At 47.3% G+C, this 16,216-nt stretch overlaps 1 protein-coding gene across 3 annotated transcripts in view; it reads right to left on the reverse strand.

The window, feature by feature from the left end:
* The window catches only part of GALNT17 (polypeptide N-acetylgalactosaminyltransferase 17), a 402,097-nt gene that overhangs the window by 235,592 nt on the left and 150,289 nt on the right, over window positions 1-16,216 (reverse strand). For all 3 annotated transcript variants that reach the window (XR_010307414.1, XM_064166627.1, XM_064166626.1), the window contains one exon: window positions 6,207-6,390. Coding sequence is in view for 2 of the 3 variants with exons in the window: in XM_064166627.1 (XP_064022697.1) it covers window positions 6,207-6,390 (184 nt within the window). In the remaining variant the exon portion in view is untranslated. The remainder of the gene's footprint in view (window positions 1-6,206; window positions 6,391-16,216) is intronic.

A 16,216-nucleotide genomic window follows, 5' to 3' on the forward strand; every position in this document is an offset into this window, starting at 1 on the left:
ACATTGCTGAATTTCCAAAGATGTGTTTGGTTTTCGTTATAAAACCAAATCTAATTCTGTGGCCTGGCAACATCCCAATAGTCAGAGTGAAGGCTGAGACTCAAAAGTAGCCCCATAGCAGAGAGCAAGAGGCTCTCTTCAGGGGTACAGAGGGATCCTAAAGGGAGCAGTACCTCCTACTACAGCTTGCTCCCTCCACCTGGAATGTGCTCTAGCACCCAGTATGTACATGCTGAGAGCCTCCACAGGATACATACAGACCACTGTAAATAAAACCAAAACCAAGAGTGGCTTTAGTTTCTCTTAAGTTATCAAAGAGTAACCCAAACTCCTCTCTAAAACACTCTTTTCCACTGCACCCCAATGAAAGACTTTCAGGTTGCTGCCACAGAGAAGTCTCTGCTAAGAAAGCAAGCTCGAGCCAGATGGTGCTAAACGGCCCAAGTGCTCCCAGGCTCCCAAGGAAGGCAGCTACAGAAATAAGCATGATTCAGCCACTTGAGACACTTGAGTGTAATGACCCTGACTCACCCCCCAAACACACTCCTGGGGAAAATGAAAATCAAGTCAGTGATATGTAACTGCTCAACCTCTAGCCATGGCCTCCAGGTGATGGCACAGCTCTACCCAGAGCACTGCCCAGAGGCCACGTGGTCCAGCTAGTAAATGTGAACCTTGCACCAGGTTCATGCCGCGAAAGCACCAAAGCAGATGGAGCCCCAAGATGCACAGCACCAAAGTCTCCCCCTGCTTTGCCTGATCCATATGCAGAACCCAGAAAGCAGGTAGGAGGAAGGGGTAGGCTCTCCTGCCTAGGAAGCCCTCAAAATATCTGAAAAATCAAGCTGTGAAAGTAGCTTATCATTTACACTATTCTCCCTCCTCTTCACTTTGATATCTTGAAGCTTGCCTGCACGAGAACAGCTGCTGAGAGATTTGCAGCAGCAGCAGCAGGAATATGTCATCTTCACCCAATGATTCAATAGCCTTAACAATTGTGGGTATTATTTTTCCTTAAATCTTCTTCTTAATCCCATAATGCCATAAAATACCTCTGAATCAGAGCTTTGCAGGATTCCAGAAAGGAACAGACTTTTAAAGAGATAATGAGAAGTCCACATTTATATTAGATAGGATTAAAAAGAGAGGATGGGGGAAGAGAGAGAGTACCGGATAGGCTAGGCAGATTGTTTCATAGTTTTCCTTAATTTGATTTCTTCAGCCTGAAGCAGCTGGTAATTCCACTGCTGGAGATTAGATACTGGATAAGATGGACAAGCAGATTGATCTAACACAGCAATTTTTATTTCCCTGCTACACACCTGAGAGGGGTTCCCATTAAACCACAGGATGAAACAGGTGCATAAAATCTAGTGGTGAAGCAAGGAAATGTTAGAGGCCCCTAGGAGCTCATGTACATAAGCTTCACTTTCAATGAAGAAAAGAACACATCTTCTTAGCTTCCCCCATCCTTCAGAGGCAAGCAGAGAACACTGTGAATTGATCAATGAAAAACTCATAGATCAGCCTTGTCCTCCACAGCTTTTGCAGAAAGCTGAAGAAAATCTTACATTTTGGGGGCAGATTTGGGTAAAATCCTGCAGTCTGCAGGCAGCACCTTGGGCACCTCTAATCTAGAAGCAGTAATTGTTCCCACTCAGGGAATCTCATCTTAAAAGTAAAAATAAAAACAACAAACCACCTAATCAAGCAGGATAGAAATGCATTGCCTACATCCATCTTCTTATAGAATCATAGAATCAAGCAGGTTGGAAGAGATCTCCAAGATCATCCAGGCCAGCCTGGCACCCAGCCCTATCCAGTCAACCACACCATGGCACTAAGTGCCCCATTCAGCCTCTGCTTGAATACCTCCAGCCACACAGACTCCACCACCTCCCTGGGCAGCCCATTCCAATGCCAATCACTCTCTCTGACAGGAACTGCCTCCTAACATCCAGCCTAGATCTCCCCTAGTACAGCTTGAGACTGTGTCCCCCTCTTCTGTTGCTGCTTGCCTGGCAGAAGAGCCCAACCTCACCTGGCTACAGCCTCCCTTCAGGTAGTTGTAGACAGCAATGAGCTCTGCCCTGAGCCTCCTCTTCTGCAGGCTGCACACCCCCAGTGCCCTCAGCCTCTCCTCACAGGGCTCTGCTCCAGGCCTCTCACCAGCTTCATTGCCCTTCTCTGGACACCTTCCAGTATCTCTTGAATTGAGGAGCCCAGAATTGGACACACTACTCAAGGTGTGTCCTGACCAGTGTTGAGTACAAGGGCAGAATAACTTTCCTTGTCCTATTTACCACACTGTTCTTATGGCACTGTTCCGCAGCAAGACTTGAAAGAGGCTCCCTTGTACCAAAACCCAAGTTCTGCCTTATTTTAGCCAAAGGAATAGCTTTCTTGGTCATCCAAACTGTAACACCATTATGTGATCCACTCTAAAAGCACACTGCAACACACACACAGCCCTTTCCTATCCAGCAGGTCAGGATTAGAAACGTAAGCACTAAATTACATCTGCATTCCTCTGGAGCTCCAAGTTGCATTTCTATTAGCACCAAAAGGTTTCCTCTTGATCAACACCAGCCAGGTGAGTGTCACAGCTGTGGTCAGTGGTGACTGCTACAACCCTTAGTGAATGTGTCCCCAACTTCCCCATGCTCAGGGTGTTTGGGGAGTGATGTGGCCAAGGGCAGGCAGGGTTTGGCCAGAGCAGGGAGAGAACTCTTGGGCTCAGCAAATGCTTTGGCTTGCCCTTCAGATTCTGTCACCTGGTTGCAGCATCTGGATCCCTCCTGAAAAAGCTCTATATGAAGGGCTCCCAGGCACAGCTCTCTTACGCCAGCAGTACCACACACAGTATTAGAATCATAGAATGGCTTAGGTTGGAAGGGACCTCAAAGATCAACTAGTTCCAACCCCTCACCATAGGCAGGGACACCTCCCATGAGAACAGGTCACCCAAGGCCTCATCCAACCTGGCCTTGAACACCTCCAGGGAGGAAGCAGCCACAACCTCCCTGGGCAACCTGTGCCAGTGTCTCACCACCTTCACTGTAAAGAATTTCTTCCTAACATCCAGTTTCAATCTCCCCTCTGCCAGTTTAAACCATTCCTCCTCCTCCTGTCATTACAAGATCTTTTAAATTGTCCCTCCCCAACCCTCCTGTAGCCCCCTTCAGATAGTGGGAGGCTACTCCAAGGTCTCCTTGAAGCCTTCTCTTCTCCAGGCTGAAGACCCCCAACTCTCATAGCCTGTCCTCATTGCAGAGCATCTGAGCATCTCTGTGGCCTCTCTCTGGACTGGCTCCAACAGTTTCATGTCCTTCTTGTGTCAGGGGCTCCAGAACTGCACACAGGACTCCAGGTGGAGTCTCACAAGAGTAAAGGGAGACAATGCCCTCCCTTGCCCTGCTGGCCACGCTGCTCTTGCTGCAGCCCACCACATGATTGCTGTCTGGGCTGTGCACACACATTGCCAGCTCACATTGAGCTTTTCCATACTACCAGCAGCACATTTCTGGGGATCAGTGCAGCATAAAGGCCAATGCTGCTCAGGTGCTGAGGAGCAAGGCAGATTTTCTACCTCCCAGCCTAAGCAAGCTGCCCTGGCTTCTTGCCTAAGCAAAGGCAAGAAGAATGTCTCTCAAATAAACAAAATAAAGCTCAAATAAACTGAAATAAGCAGCCCTGCTCAGAGCACATCTGGAGAACTGTGTGCAGTTCTGGGCTGCCCAGTTCAAGAGGGACAGGGAAGTGCTGGAAAAAGCTCAATGGAGAGCCACGAGGCTGCTTAATGGACTGGAGCTTCTCCTTACTCCCCTTCACTCTCAGCATGGTCACAGAGGAGAAGGAGAGGAGAAGGACTGATCCAGCACAGCTCAGCACGCAGGAGAGTGACATTTGATCACATCAATCTTTCTCTTTAAACAAAGAGAACATTAAAAGGATAAAACCCATAAGCAACAGCCACTGCTAGAAGCAGCCTGAGTCCATCAGCATTCCAGACACTGAACAGCCTTTAGCTGAACCAAACAGGCTTCACTATTATATTTATAACTAATACATGCTTTGTAATGCTTATCAGCTGGAGGGGTTTCAACAGTTTTTTTCCCCAATAACACTGCAATTTCCAAGCCATTTAGGCTAATTTCTTTTGACTTGAATCTATTTTAATCAGAGACCAGGATACTTGACTTAAATGGTTTGCATTAAACCCCTCATAAAACCAGCCATAAAACTGAAAAGCACAAAATAGAGGCTGGATCTTGCAGGCAGGAGTGGAAACTTTTCCAATCCTCCAAACTCCAGCCTATTTCATAACCAAACCAACTGTTCTCTCACAATACCAAGACAACTGATCCCTACAAAAAAAACTCCCAAAGCAATAACTAAACCACGCTCCTGAAGTTCTTAGACAGATAAAAGACACTCCAGTATGCAGCTGCAGTCAATACCCACAAATTCTCTCCAAAGTATTAACCCAGCTCCAAAATGATGCATTTTTAATAAACTGCTGTGTCTGCTCTGTCCTCTCCACCACCCTTCCATGAAATGATGGATAGTGGCACCGAGGAAGAATACAATGGAAACCTAAAAATGTCAGAATTAATCCTTTTCTTCCCCCCACAAGATCTGGGAAAAAAAACTCCATTACTTCTCAAATTAATTCTCACAAAGTAATGCTGGCTCTGCTAGAAGTCAGAGTTCTGGATGAGAAATGAAAATAAGAAGCTCAGGCTCAGGTAACTGCTAGAGAAAGTCTCACTTGAAGGATTTGCCATTGTAGTGGGATTTGCATATCAGACAGCCAAAGGTGCTGAGTGTGCCTGCAATTCATTTGGTCCAGGCTAAGCGCACCGGCGGAATCGGAGGTTGGGCCTCCATCCCTTTGAAAACTCATCCAAACATTTCTGTTGTCAGTGGTTGACAGCCTTGGAAACTCTGAGTGGCTGCTTGAAATGCATGCAGCACGCAGAGAAATGAGGGAACAAAAGCTCCCTATGCTCTCACATCCTTAACAATTTGCCAGTAGGCTGGAGACATGTAGCTGCATCCCCTTGCTGCATGATTTTCAACGGTTTGCAGATGCCAAGCAGTGGCTTTGTCACTGTCCTAATGGCACAGGCATTGGATGTGTATCTCTCAGCATCTCAATCTCTCTCAGCTCGTTTTGTTATCAGGAATTTCAACTCCAGGTCTGGACAAATTGACACTGTGCTGTTTGGAGGAGCACTCTGCTAGGCATATCTAAAATGAACTTTCATAAAGATAAACTTCCAGCGTGGCTTTTCTCACGCTCTTAATAACATGATTTGGCAGCTCATTTAAAGTCTATTCTTCCATGGTGCTTAGCAGGTAAATATCATCATTGCTATCATCTCAAAAGGTCATCCAGGAAAAAAGAGCAGAGAAAGGATATTGCTCCCTGATCCACTGGGCTCTCTTTCAAAGGTGATTGCACAGAGGTGTCACTGCTCAGCAGATGTTACTCTTTCTGACTGGCATTTTAAGCCTGTCTTCTCATCTTCCTCCTGCCACTGCACTGGCAAAGGGTTAAGGCACTTCTGCTCTCTCCTTCACAGCAACCTCTCTGAGGTACTTAAAGATCAACAGGAGATCCCACAGCAACATCCCTTTCGAAGGATTGTGATGGGAGGAGTTGGGAGAACAACCAGGTAGCCCCAGAGGTCTTGCAGGGACACGAAGGAGCTGACAGTGGAGGAGGAAGGGAGAGGCTTTGCACATATTTACAGGGCAATAGGCACCAGAAGCCAACAGCCCTTCGCTGACCAAAGCAGATTTGAGCTTCTGATCACATTATTACCACCCACAATAACATATTGCTTCAGGAAAATAAAAAAAGAGGGAGAGGAATGGGAAGAAATTGACTTTTTTCCTCTGATAAATTCTTTATGAACTATCTCCAGCTTCAGCCAAACTACACAGGCAGCTCATCACTGAGCATGGCCCTATGAAAGATAAGGAAGGGAGACTGAACAGCAGCAAGGAAGACTATAGAATCATAGAATCAGTCAGGGACCACAAGGATCAGCCAGTTCCAACCCCCCTGCCATGGGCAGGGACACCCAACCCTAGATGAGGCTGGCCAGAGCCTCATCCAACATGAAAGCAGCCATCACTCCTGGCTTTTGGATGACACCTAAACATCTGCTCTCCTTCATGCAGCACCAGGTACTTACTTGGTTGGGCGATAATCTGGTATGGAACGATCCAGTGAAATCTTCTCACTGAGGTAGGAGTTGTAACCATATTTCTCATGTGGTCCCTTTGCTTTCTCCTCCTCATCAGGGGACAGTGTGGCTGGAAGCCCACCTTTGCCACGTCCACCGTAGCCTTCAATGAGACCAAGTGACTTGGACAGACCTTAGAGAAAAAAAAGGCAACCATCAGTGTTAGGATTCATCACTTTTATTTCCAAGTTATCAAAGAAACAAAAATAATCATAGAATCATAGAATCAATCAGGTTGGAAGAGAGCTCCAAGCTCAGCCAGTCCAACCCAGCACCCAGCCCTAGACAATCAACCAGACCATGGCACTAAGTGCCTCATACAGTCTTTTTTTGAGCACCTCCAGGCACAGCGACTCCACCACCTCCCTGGGCAGCCCACTCCAATGCCAATCACTCTCTCTGACAACAACTTCCTCCTAACATCCAGCCCAGACCTGCCCTGGCACAACTTCAAACTGTGTCCCCTTCTTCTGTTGCTGCTTGCCTGGCAGAAGAGACCAACCCCACCTGGCTACAGCCTCCCTGCAAGTAGTTGTAGACAGCAATGAGCACTGCCCTGAGCCTCCTCTTCTGAAGGCTGCACACCCCCAGCTCCCTCAGCTTCTCCTCACAGGGCTGTGCTCCAGACCCCTCCCCAGCCTTGCTGCCCTTCTCCAAACACCTTCCAGCACCTCAACATCTCTCTCAAACTGAGGAGCCCAGAACTGGACACAGCACTCAAGGGGTGGCCTGAGCAGTGCTGAGTACAGAGGCAGAAGAACCTCCCTTGTCCTGCTGCCCACACTGCTCCTGAGCCAGCCCAGGATACCACTGGCTCTGCTGGCCACTTGGACACACTGCTGCCTCATCTTCAGCTGCTATCTACCAGTATTCCCAGGTCCCTCTCTGCCTGGCTGCTCTCAGCCACTCTGTCCCCAGCCTGTAGCACTGCTTGCGGTTGTTCTGGGCAAAGTGTAGAACCCTGCACTTGGCCTTGTTCAATCTCATTCCATAAGCTTCTGTCTACCCATACAGCCTGTTCAGGTTCATCTGCAGGGCTCTTCTACCCTCCAACAGCTCCACAGCTGCTCCTAGCCTGGTGTCATCTGCAAAGTCACTGATGCTGGACTCAATCTCCCCGTCCAGATCATCAGTAAAGATATTGAACAGGACTGGGCCCAGCACTGATCCCTGGGGCACACCACTAGTGACAGCTGCCAACAGGATGTGGCACCATTCACCACCACTCTCTGGGCCCAGCCCTCCAGCCACTTCTGACCCATATCAGAGAGAGTCTATCCAAGCCACAACCTGCCAGCTTTGCCAGGAGCTGCCTGTGGCAGACGGTGTCAAAGGCACACACAGAATCACAGAATTAACCAGGTTGGAAAATACTTCTAAGATCATCAAGTCCACCCTGTCACCTAACCCTTCTAACTAACTAAACCATGGCACTAAGTGCCTCATCCAGTCTTTGCTTGAACACCTCCAGGGATGGTGACTCCCTCACTTCCCCAGACAACCCATTCCAATGGCCAAAACCTCCTGCCATGAAGAACTTCTTCCTAACATCCAGCCTAAACCTATCCTGAAAATCCAGGGTATTTTGGCTTGGTTTCCCCAAAACCTTCTGGTGAGAGGCCTTGAGCACAAGCCCTATGAGGAGAAGCTGAGGGAGCTGGGACTGTTTAGCCTGGAGAAGAGGAGGCTCAGGGGAGACCTTATTGCTGTCTACAACTACCTGAGGGGTGGTTGTGGCCAGGAGGAGGTTGCTCTCTTCTCTCAGGTGGCCAGCGTCAGAACAAGAGGACACAGCCTCAGGCTGTGCCAGGGGAGATTTAGGCTGGAGGTGAGGAGAAAGTTCTTCCCTGAGAGAGTCATTGGACACTGGAATGGGCTGCCCGGGGAGGTGGTGGAGTCGCCGTCCCTGGAGCTGTTCAAGGCAGGACTGGACGTGGCACTTGGTGCCATGGTCTGGCCTTGAGCTCTGTGCTAAAGGGTTGGACTTGATGATCTGTGAGGTCTTTTCCAACCCTGATGATACTGGGATACTGTGAAAACATTTCCTATTCCAGTTCTTTGGCCCAGTGCTGCAATAAAAATGACTTAGAGTCTTGAAATCTACCGTGGCTCAGGTGCACTGTTCCTGACAGCTCTGCCCCCCCAACCCAACTGATAGCCCATGCCAGGCATCTGTGCATTTATTTAGTTGTTAGGAAGGTTATTTAGGCCTCCTTCCTACTCTCAGAGAGGTAATTACATATAAGGTTAGATGTCCCCAGGAGAAGGATAGCTTGAGCACAGAGTAAAAATAAAATAGGGTTGGTTAACTGCCAGCTGAATGAATTTTTGCTCAGTGCGAACAGCGAACAGCATACAAATGGTATGGATTTAAAAACAATTTCCCCTCAAAGCTTTCTTATCTTTTAAAGTATAGCATTGCCAGACCTTTATCAGGCCCAATTATTTATTTATATCTGCGTAGCTGAAGGAAACAGGCAAAGTTCAACACCAGCTGCACACACAAAAAAAGAGCTATATTGATGATTTGGCATTGATTGTGTTGGAGAGGCTGAGGGAGCTGGGGGTGTGCAGCCTGCAGAAGAGGAGGCTCAGGGCAGAGCTCATTGCTGTCTGCAGCTACCTGAAGGGAGGCTGTAGCCAGGTGGGGTTGGGCTCTGCTGCCAGACAATCAGCAACAGAACAAGGGGACAGAGTCTCAAGTTGTGCCAGGGCAGGTCTGGGCTGGATGTTAGGAGGAAGTTGTTGTCAGAGAGAGTGATTGGCATTGGAATGGGCTGCCCAGGGAGGTGGTGGAGTCACCACCTCTGGAGATGTTTAAAAGGAGGTTGGATGAGGCACTTAGTGCCATGGTTTAGTTAATTAGAAGGGTTAAGTGATAGGTTTGACCCAACGATCTTAGAGGTCTTTTCCAACCTGGTTTATTCTGTGATTCTGTATATTCCCTTTGTTTTGATGCCAGAGTCCTGACTCTGAGAGGACAAACTGTTGTCACCACTGGTGCTTTTGATGGGACAACAACTTCCAGGTTATACATAGGACTTCATAATGACCACAGTCCAGCTCCCACAGATCTGCAGTGCCCTGGAACAAAATGTTTTCCCTCTTCATCTACAAGACTTGCTGATCTTCAAGGTCTTTTCTAAGCAAAACAATTCTAACACATTTTTCCCCTCAATAACTAGTATTGTAAGGCAGCAAAAAACAGTCACCTATCAATGTAAATCACAGTTTGAGGCATTAAATAGAAAGAGGTATTTCTTATTACTCCTTTTGACAAGGAACCTCCAAACAGCCTCTCCTGCTAGGGAGCTTCTGAGGGTAGACAGAGTCCCTCTGACCATGCTGTGCTTGATTAGATTTCATCTGAGGACAACAATAACAACTCAACTGCGAGGAGCAGCTGACTGTGACATAGGGATGGATTAGATAGCCAAGCTGCCTTTTCCATTTCCAGACTCAGCAATAGCCAGAGGAATAAGTCAGGAAAGGTGAAACTTTTTGGCGTGCAGAAGGCCAGAAGATCACTCTGTGAACTCCCTGACCCCAAACAGCTGGAGGGACGAGGTTCAGTTTGTTTCTGAAGACAGACCAATTTCATTTCAGACACAGGAACAAGTTTCAGCTTGCTTATGGAGAGACATCAATCTAATTTCAGACACAGACTCTAACAAAATTAAAACAGTAGCTTTAAAAAAATATTCTCACAAAGAGACCTTTTTCCTCTCTATCAGAATCAGATCCTCCTGCTCTGGCACAGTACACATGCAGCTGTATAAATTTCCTTAGGGCACCCTAGATCATGCTCATTGTTACACCAAAAAGACAAAACAACCTCCTCAGTTCATCAGCTGAAGGTTTCACCACTGTAGCAGACACATTCTAACAGAAATGCAGTTTAGGATCTTAATTCCTCCTTCTTAACCACCCCCATGAAATGTTTCCACCAAAATCCACAAGAAATTCTTATGGCCTATCAGTGCAAGCTCTTGACCAGGAAGGCTATTAACCAAAGCTATAAAGTTCTTCCACAGCATGTAGCACACTCTCACTTTTACCAGAGGCATCCTCAGAATCTGCCACTTTAAAAGCAAAGCTCAATGATGCTTTTCTTTGTGAAAATGCCAGCAATACAGACTGAGGAGTTGCTGGACAGTACAAGGACAGCTCCCTTCCTTGTCCATCTGTGGGTTACAGAATAAAGACACCCAAGGGGATGGTGTACACTCCACCTCTCCCAAAATACAGTCAAGACATGAGCATGCCGTCTACAACTACCTAAAAGGTGGTTATAGCCAGGTGGGGTTGGTCTCTTCTGCCAGGCAAGCATCAATAGAACAAGAGGACACAGTCTTAAGTTGTGCCAGGGCAGGTCTAGGCTGGATGATAGGAGGAAGTTGTTGGCAGAGAGAGTGATTGGCATTGGAATGGGCTGCCCAGGGAGGTGGTGGAGTCACCATCCCTAGAGGTGTTCAAGCAAAGCCTGGAAAAGGCACTTAGTGCCATGGTCTGGTTTATTGGCCAGGGCTGGGTGCTAGGTTGGGCTGGCTGAGCTTGGAGGTCTCTTCAAACCTGGCTGATTCGACGATTCTAACCAGAGTCAACACAGACCTGTGTCCCCATGGCCTCAGCTATCTCGAGGCAGCAGGCTCCAGTGTAACACAGCAAAATGAGTTACAGAATTCATAGAAACAGTTGAATGGGCAAAGCCCCTCAGGATCACCAAGTCCAACCTAGAACCCTACTCTACAAGGTGCGCCCTAAACCATATCCCCAAACACCACATCCAAACAACTTTGAAACACATCCAGGATTGATGACCCAATCACTTCTCTGGGCAGCCCATTCCTATGTCTGACCACTCCTTCTCTAATTTTTTTTTCCTTAATATCTAGTCTAAAGCTACCCAATTGCAGCTTGAGGCCATTCCCTCTTCTTCTATCACTATTTACCTGTAAGAAGAGATGCCAGGTTGAAAGGGACTTCAAGGATCACCTAGTCCAACTTTTCTAGGTGATAATATAGTTTAAAGTTCCTGGTGAGATGAAGCCTCTCTGGTGACTGCAGAAGCAGCAGGGAAATGCCAAGATATGGCTTTACACTTAGCAGCTTTGCCTAACAAGCCTATAATGTCATCAGCTGCTTTATTCCAAGACTATAGTAATGACAACTACATGCACCCCCCAACATGCACTCCTAAATATATCCCTTTTTTCTGCACAGGAACTTCTCACTTTCTCTACCACTATAAACCTTGGCTCACTAAGGACAGAGAAATGTCCCATTTAAACCAAGGAATCAATAAAGTGATCTAACATCTTGGGCAAGGCACTACCATGAGCCCATCATCCTCCCTTTCCATGCCACCCAGACTAGCAAACACACCCGTGAGGGGAGTCTCAAAGACAAATATTCCCAGGTGCAATGTGACAGGGAGGATCTCCACCTCTGTCCCTGTGCTGGTTCAACATTTCATCCTCCAGTCTGGGCTGTCACAAGGGTTCATCCGTGCAGCTGGGATGTCACTTTGGTGTACAGCACTTTGAAGCAATGTTCAAGCAATGTTTGGCAAGCATGATAATTCACATCCAAACAGAAGAGGAAGAAAGTCACTTCCAACTGGATCAAAAGATGCCTCAGGCAGTTACAGGAGAACCAGCCAATCTTTTACTAGCCCCATTTTAGTGTTGCACAAAAAGGAGGACACTTTTCTACATGGTTCTGCTATAGAATCATTCAGGCACAGAATGGAGGAGGTTGGAAGGGATCTATGGAGATCAACTAGTCCAACCCAGCTAATGCAGTTTGCCTAAATCAGGTTGCACAGGAACATGACCAGGCAGGATTTTCCAGAGGAGGAGACTCTACAACCTTCCTGGGCAGCCTGCTGCAGTGCTCCAGCACTCTCGAAGTAAAGAGGCTTCTCCTCAGGTTCAAGTGAAACCTCTTGTGTTCTGGTTTGCCCCTTGTCCTATCACTGGCCACCACTAAAAAGAGCCCAGTCCCATCCTCATGACCCTCACACTCTCTTTAGTGACTGATGACCATTGAGCTCCAGGCTGCAGCCTTCTGGCAGTAGCCCATAGCATCTTCAACCCACGTGGAAACACCATTTGGTTCTCCAAGGACAAGTGAGCTCCCACACCATGTCCAAACAGTCCAATGTTGCATATGAATGACTGTCTCTGGGTCCAGCAGCAGATAGGGGACACTGCCTCTGAAGCCAGTTGTTGCCCACACACAACTATTCATCTTTCTGCTGTGCCCTCTTACTAGCACATGATTGTAGCATCTTCACACTTCAAAAACCTCCTTTGCCAAACCTGCCTGAAATTGGCCCAGAAGGGCCAAAAGTTACACAGGGAGACACAATGAACAAGAAAGAGGAAGGGCATGATCCCTTCAGTTTACTTCCTTGAAGGACAGGGCTAAAAAGTAGAGTCTGAACTGTTCCCGAGTCACAGACAAAATCCTTTATCATTCTGGGCAGGCACCAAAGCCAAAGTGCTGAACTGCCGCCAAGAAGTCTCTCCTGTGATGCCTGCTCCAACCTATCCAGTGCGATAAACAGCACTAATCCCCCACGAAAAAAGAGCTTGATCTTTGGAGTAAATTCACTCCTGAGTGAATTTTGCTAGCTCATGAGATGGTAATGGGCTGTATCAAGATTAGATGTTCAGTGTAGATCAGAGCTCTGAGCAGTTGCGATCTTCACTCATCCTTAAGCCACATTCACCCAACGAGTACCTCAGAAAGAAAAACAGGATTATTTTTTTTCCCAGAATCTCTTAAAATATCTGAACTCTGGGACAAAAGGAGTGTGGTGCTCTTCCATTGCAGGAAAAGAAAGGGGGAAAAGACACCACTTTGAGCTGCTGAGAACTGAGCCTCCCCTGCTGCCATGGCCAGACGTCATATCCCCTGGGGACTGACAAAGAGTTAGTTTTCTTCAAGATGATATAAAAAATAATCTCTACAGCAAAACCATTCCTAGACTGAGTACCTTTACAGTAAGTATGTTATTCTCTCCTTAAACAGGCAGTATATTTCATAAGGAGAAGGAGTTTTCTAGGGTAGAGGAAACTTCTGGTAAAATGCAATCTCATGTGGTACACAGGCTTCATTTCTAAAGCACCCAGGCAAAGAGGTGTGATGGAAAGGTACCTTGCTCTCTGCCAGCCTCCATGAAGGAAAACCTTAACCCCATTGATACAAACCTTAGCTGAGACATCTTTCACTTAGAAGGTGAGGGAAGAGGGAAGACTATGGGACACTGAAAAGCATTTCTGAGAAACAGGGGTCCTGAGCTTTAACACTGGGGGCAGAAGGGAATCATAGAATGTCAGGGGCTGGAAGGGACCTCCAAAGCTCAGCCAGTCCAACCCCCCTGCCAAAACAGGATCACCTATACCAGATCACACAGGAATACATCCAGGCAGGTTTTGAATAGCTCCAGGGAAGGAGACTCCACAATCCCCCTGGGCAGCCTGTGTCAGGCTTCTGGCACCTTTACAGGGAAAAAAAAAATTCTCCTTGGGTTTAAACCAAATTTCCTGTGCCTCAGCTTCCACCCATTGTCCCTTGTCCTGTCATTGGGCATCACCCAGCAAAGCCTGGCTCCAGCCACCTGGCACCCACCTGCACATCTTTATGGCCATTGATGTGGTCACCCTTCAGGCTGCTCCTCTCCCAGCAGAACAGCCCCAGCTCCCTCAGACTCTCCTCCTAACAGAGCTGTTCCATTCCCTTTGTCATCTTTGGCTCTGTGCTGGACTCTCAAGCAGTTCTATGTCCCTCTAGAACTGTGAGGCCCAGAACTGGACACAGTACTCCAGATGTGGCCACAGCAGGGCAGAGTAGAGAGGCAGGAGAACCTCTCTTGACCTACTAACTACAGAATAGCATTGGCCCTCCTGGTCATGAGAGCACATTGCTAGCTCATGGTCAACCTCCCACCCACTAGGATGCCCAGATCCTTTTCCACTTTGCTGCCTTCCAACAGGTCAGTCCCCAACCTGTACTGATCCCTGGGGTTGTTCTTGCCCAGGTGCAAGACTCTGAAATGCTACAGAAAAAGGTTTCTGGAGAAGTAGATTTTTTTAGTTGCCTCCTTTCTTATTTATGTCACACTGCTGAATGACTTAGAGAGTATATACAGAAACACAGGATCATTAAAGTTGAAAAACACCTCTAAAACCATTAAGCCCAACTTTCAATCTAACACCACTACAGCCATTAGACCACGTCCCCAAGTCCCACATCTACAACTCCTTAAACACCTTCACTACTCCCTGGGCAGCCTGTTCCAATGCCTGACCACTCTTTCAATAAGAAATGTTTCCTAATATCCAACCTAAACCTCCCCTGGAGCAACTTGAGGCCATTTCCCCTCATCCTACAGCTCAGATGGAAAGGCACATTCCCACAGGGAAGAGGAGCACAAAGGCCTCCTTCTCTAGAGAACTAAATAATGCTGAATGGTACTGAAAAATGAGGGAAGCATAAAGAGAAAATTGAAGTGAATGTCTTTGAAAAGTAAAGCTCTTGTTAAGCTAAGTGCCATGGATCTTCAAGCCCAAATGGCTCTCCTAGGGAAGCGTGCTCCTGGCCTGGCTTCAGCCAGATTTGAGGACTAAGGAGAAATTTCTGACTCAGGGCTATAAAAGCAGAACCGATGAGGTAAATGGGCGAGTATGAGCCACGTCTTCCACTGCACAGATTGCCTCTGCCTGACCTCCCCGTGCAGATGGGAAGAGAGGATACCAGAGAGAGGCTTTTAGGGGTATTTTATGAGACACTAGAATAGATAGCAAAGGGTGAAATGTCGGAGGTTATGCTGGAAATCATGGAAACTGCTGAAGTTTTTAGTGCTGTCCTGCTGATCGCTGCAAATACAGACTATTAAAGACAGGACTCATTAACGATAAGGGTAATTGGCAGACTAACAGGCACCAATTTTCCTTTGCAGCTTTGGTGGAACCTGAGACCTGGGATGTTCTATTTTCTCCCTGCAGCAGTTTCTACATGAGTTTTACCCAGTCTCTGCTCAGACCTTTTGTTTAGTAGACTAAATAACCCAAGTTCCTCTGGCTATAGCTTCCACCTACATACCGTGCAACCAGGTGCTATTCAAGGGCTATGGAAATTGTCTAGGGAGTGAAAAACACAACTGGCTCTGTCAGCTGTCTCTGCTCTCCTGAAAGCAGCCTTAGACCTCTGCAAAGGAAACCAAAAGTAAAGGGATCAGAAGGTAAGAAAGCACTTTCCTGGGGAAAAGAAAACAACAAATAGAAAGCCAAAACCACAAACAAACACACACATGTATAGAGACATTTTTTAATGACCTTAAATCATAGAAGCACAGAATCATTTTGGTTGGAAAAGACCCTTAAGATCATTCAGTCTAACCATTCTCTCACTGTACCAAGGCTGGTGCTAAAACACGGCCCTCAGCACCACATTTCTGGCTCATTTAAATGTCTCTACTCCTCTCTGCTGAGACCCCACCTGGAGTACTGCATCCAGTTCTGGAGCCTCTATTACAAGAAGGATGTGGATGTGCTGGAGTGTGTCCAGAGAAGGGCCATGAAGATGATCAGGAGGCTGGAACTCCTATGCTATGGAGACGTACTGAGAGAGTTGGGGCTGCATAGTGCAGAGAAGAGAAGGCTCCAAGGAGACCTTATTGTGACCTTCCAGTATCTGAAGGGGGCTGCAAGAAAGCTGGGAAGGGATTTTTTAGGGTGTTGGACAGTGACAGGACTAGAGGGAATGGAGCAGAACTACAAGTGAGTAGATTCAGATTGGGTGTTAGAAAGAAGTTCTTCACCATGAGGGCAGTGAGACATCGGAACAGATTGCCCAGGGAGGTGGTGGAAGCCTCGTCCCTGCAAGTTGTTAAGGCCAGGCTGGATGTGGCTCTGAGCAACCTGATCTTATGTGAGGCATCCCTGCCATAG

This window comes from Pogoniulus pusillus, chromosome 27 (genome assembly GCF_015220805.1).
Source record: "Pogoniulus pusillus isolate bPogPus1 chromosome 27, bPogPus1.pri, whole genome shotgun sequence".
NCBI classification, from domain to species: Eukaryota; Metazoa; Chordata; class Aves; order Piciformes; family Lybiidae; genus Pogoniulus; species Pogoniulus pusillus.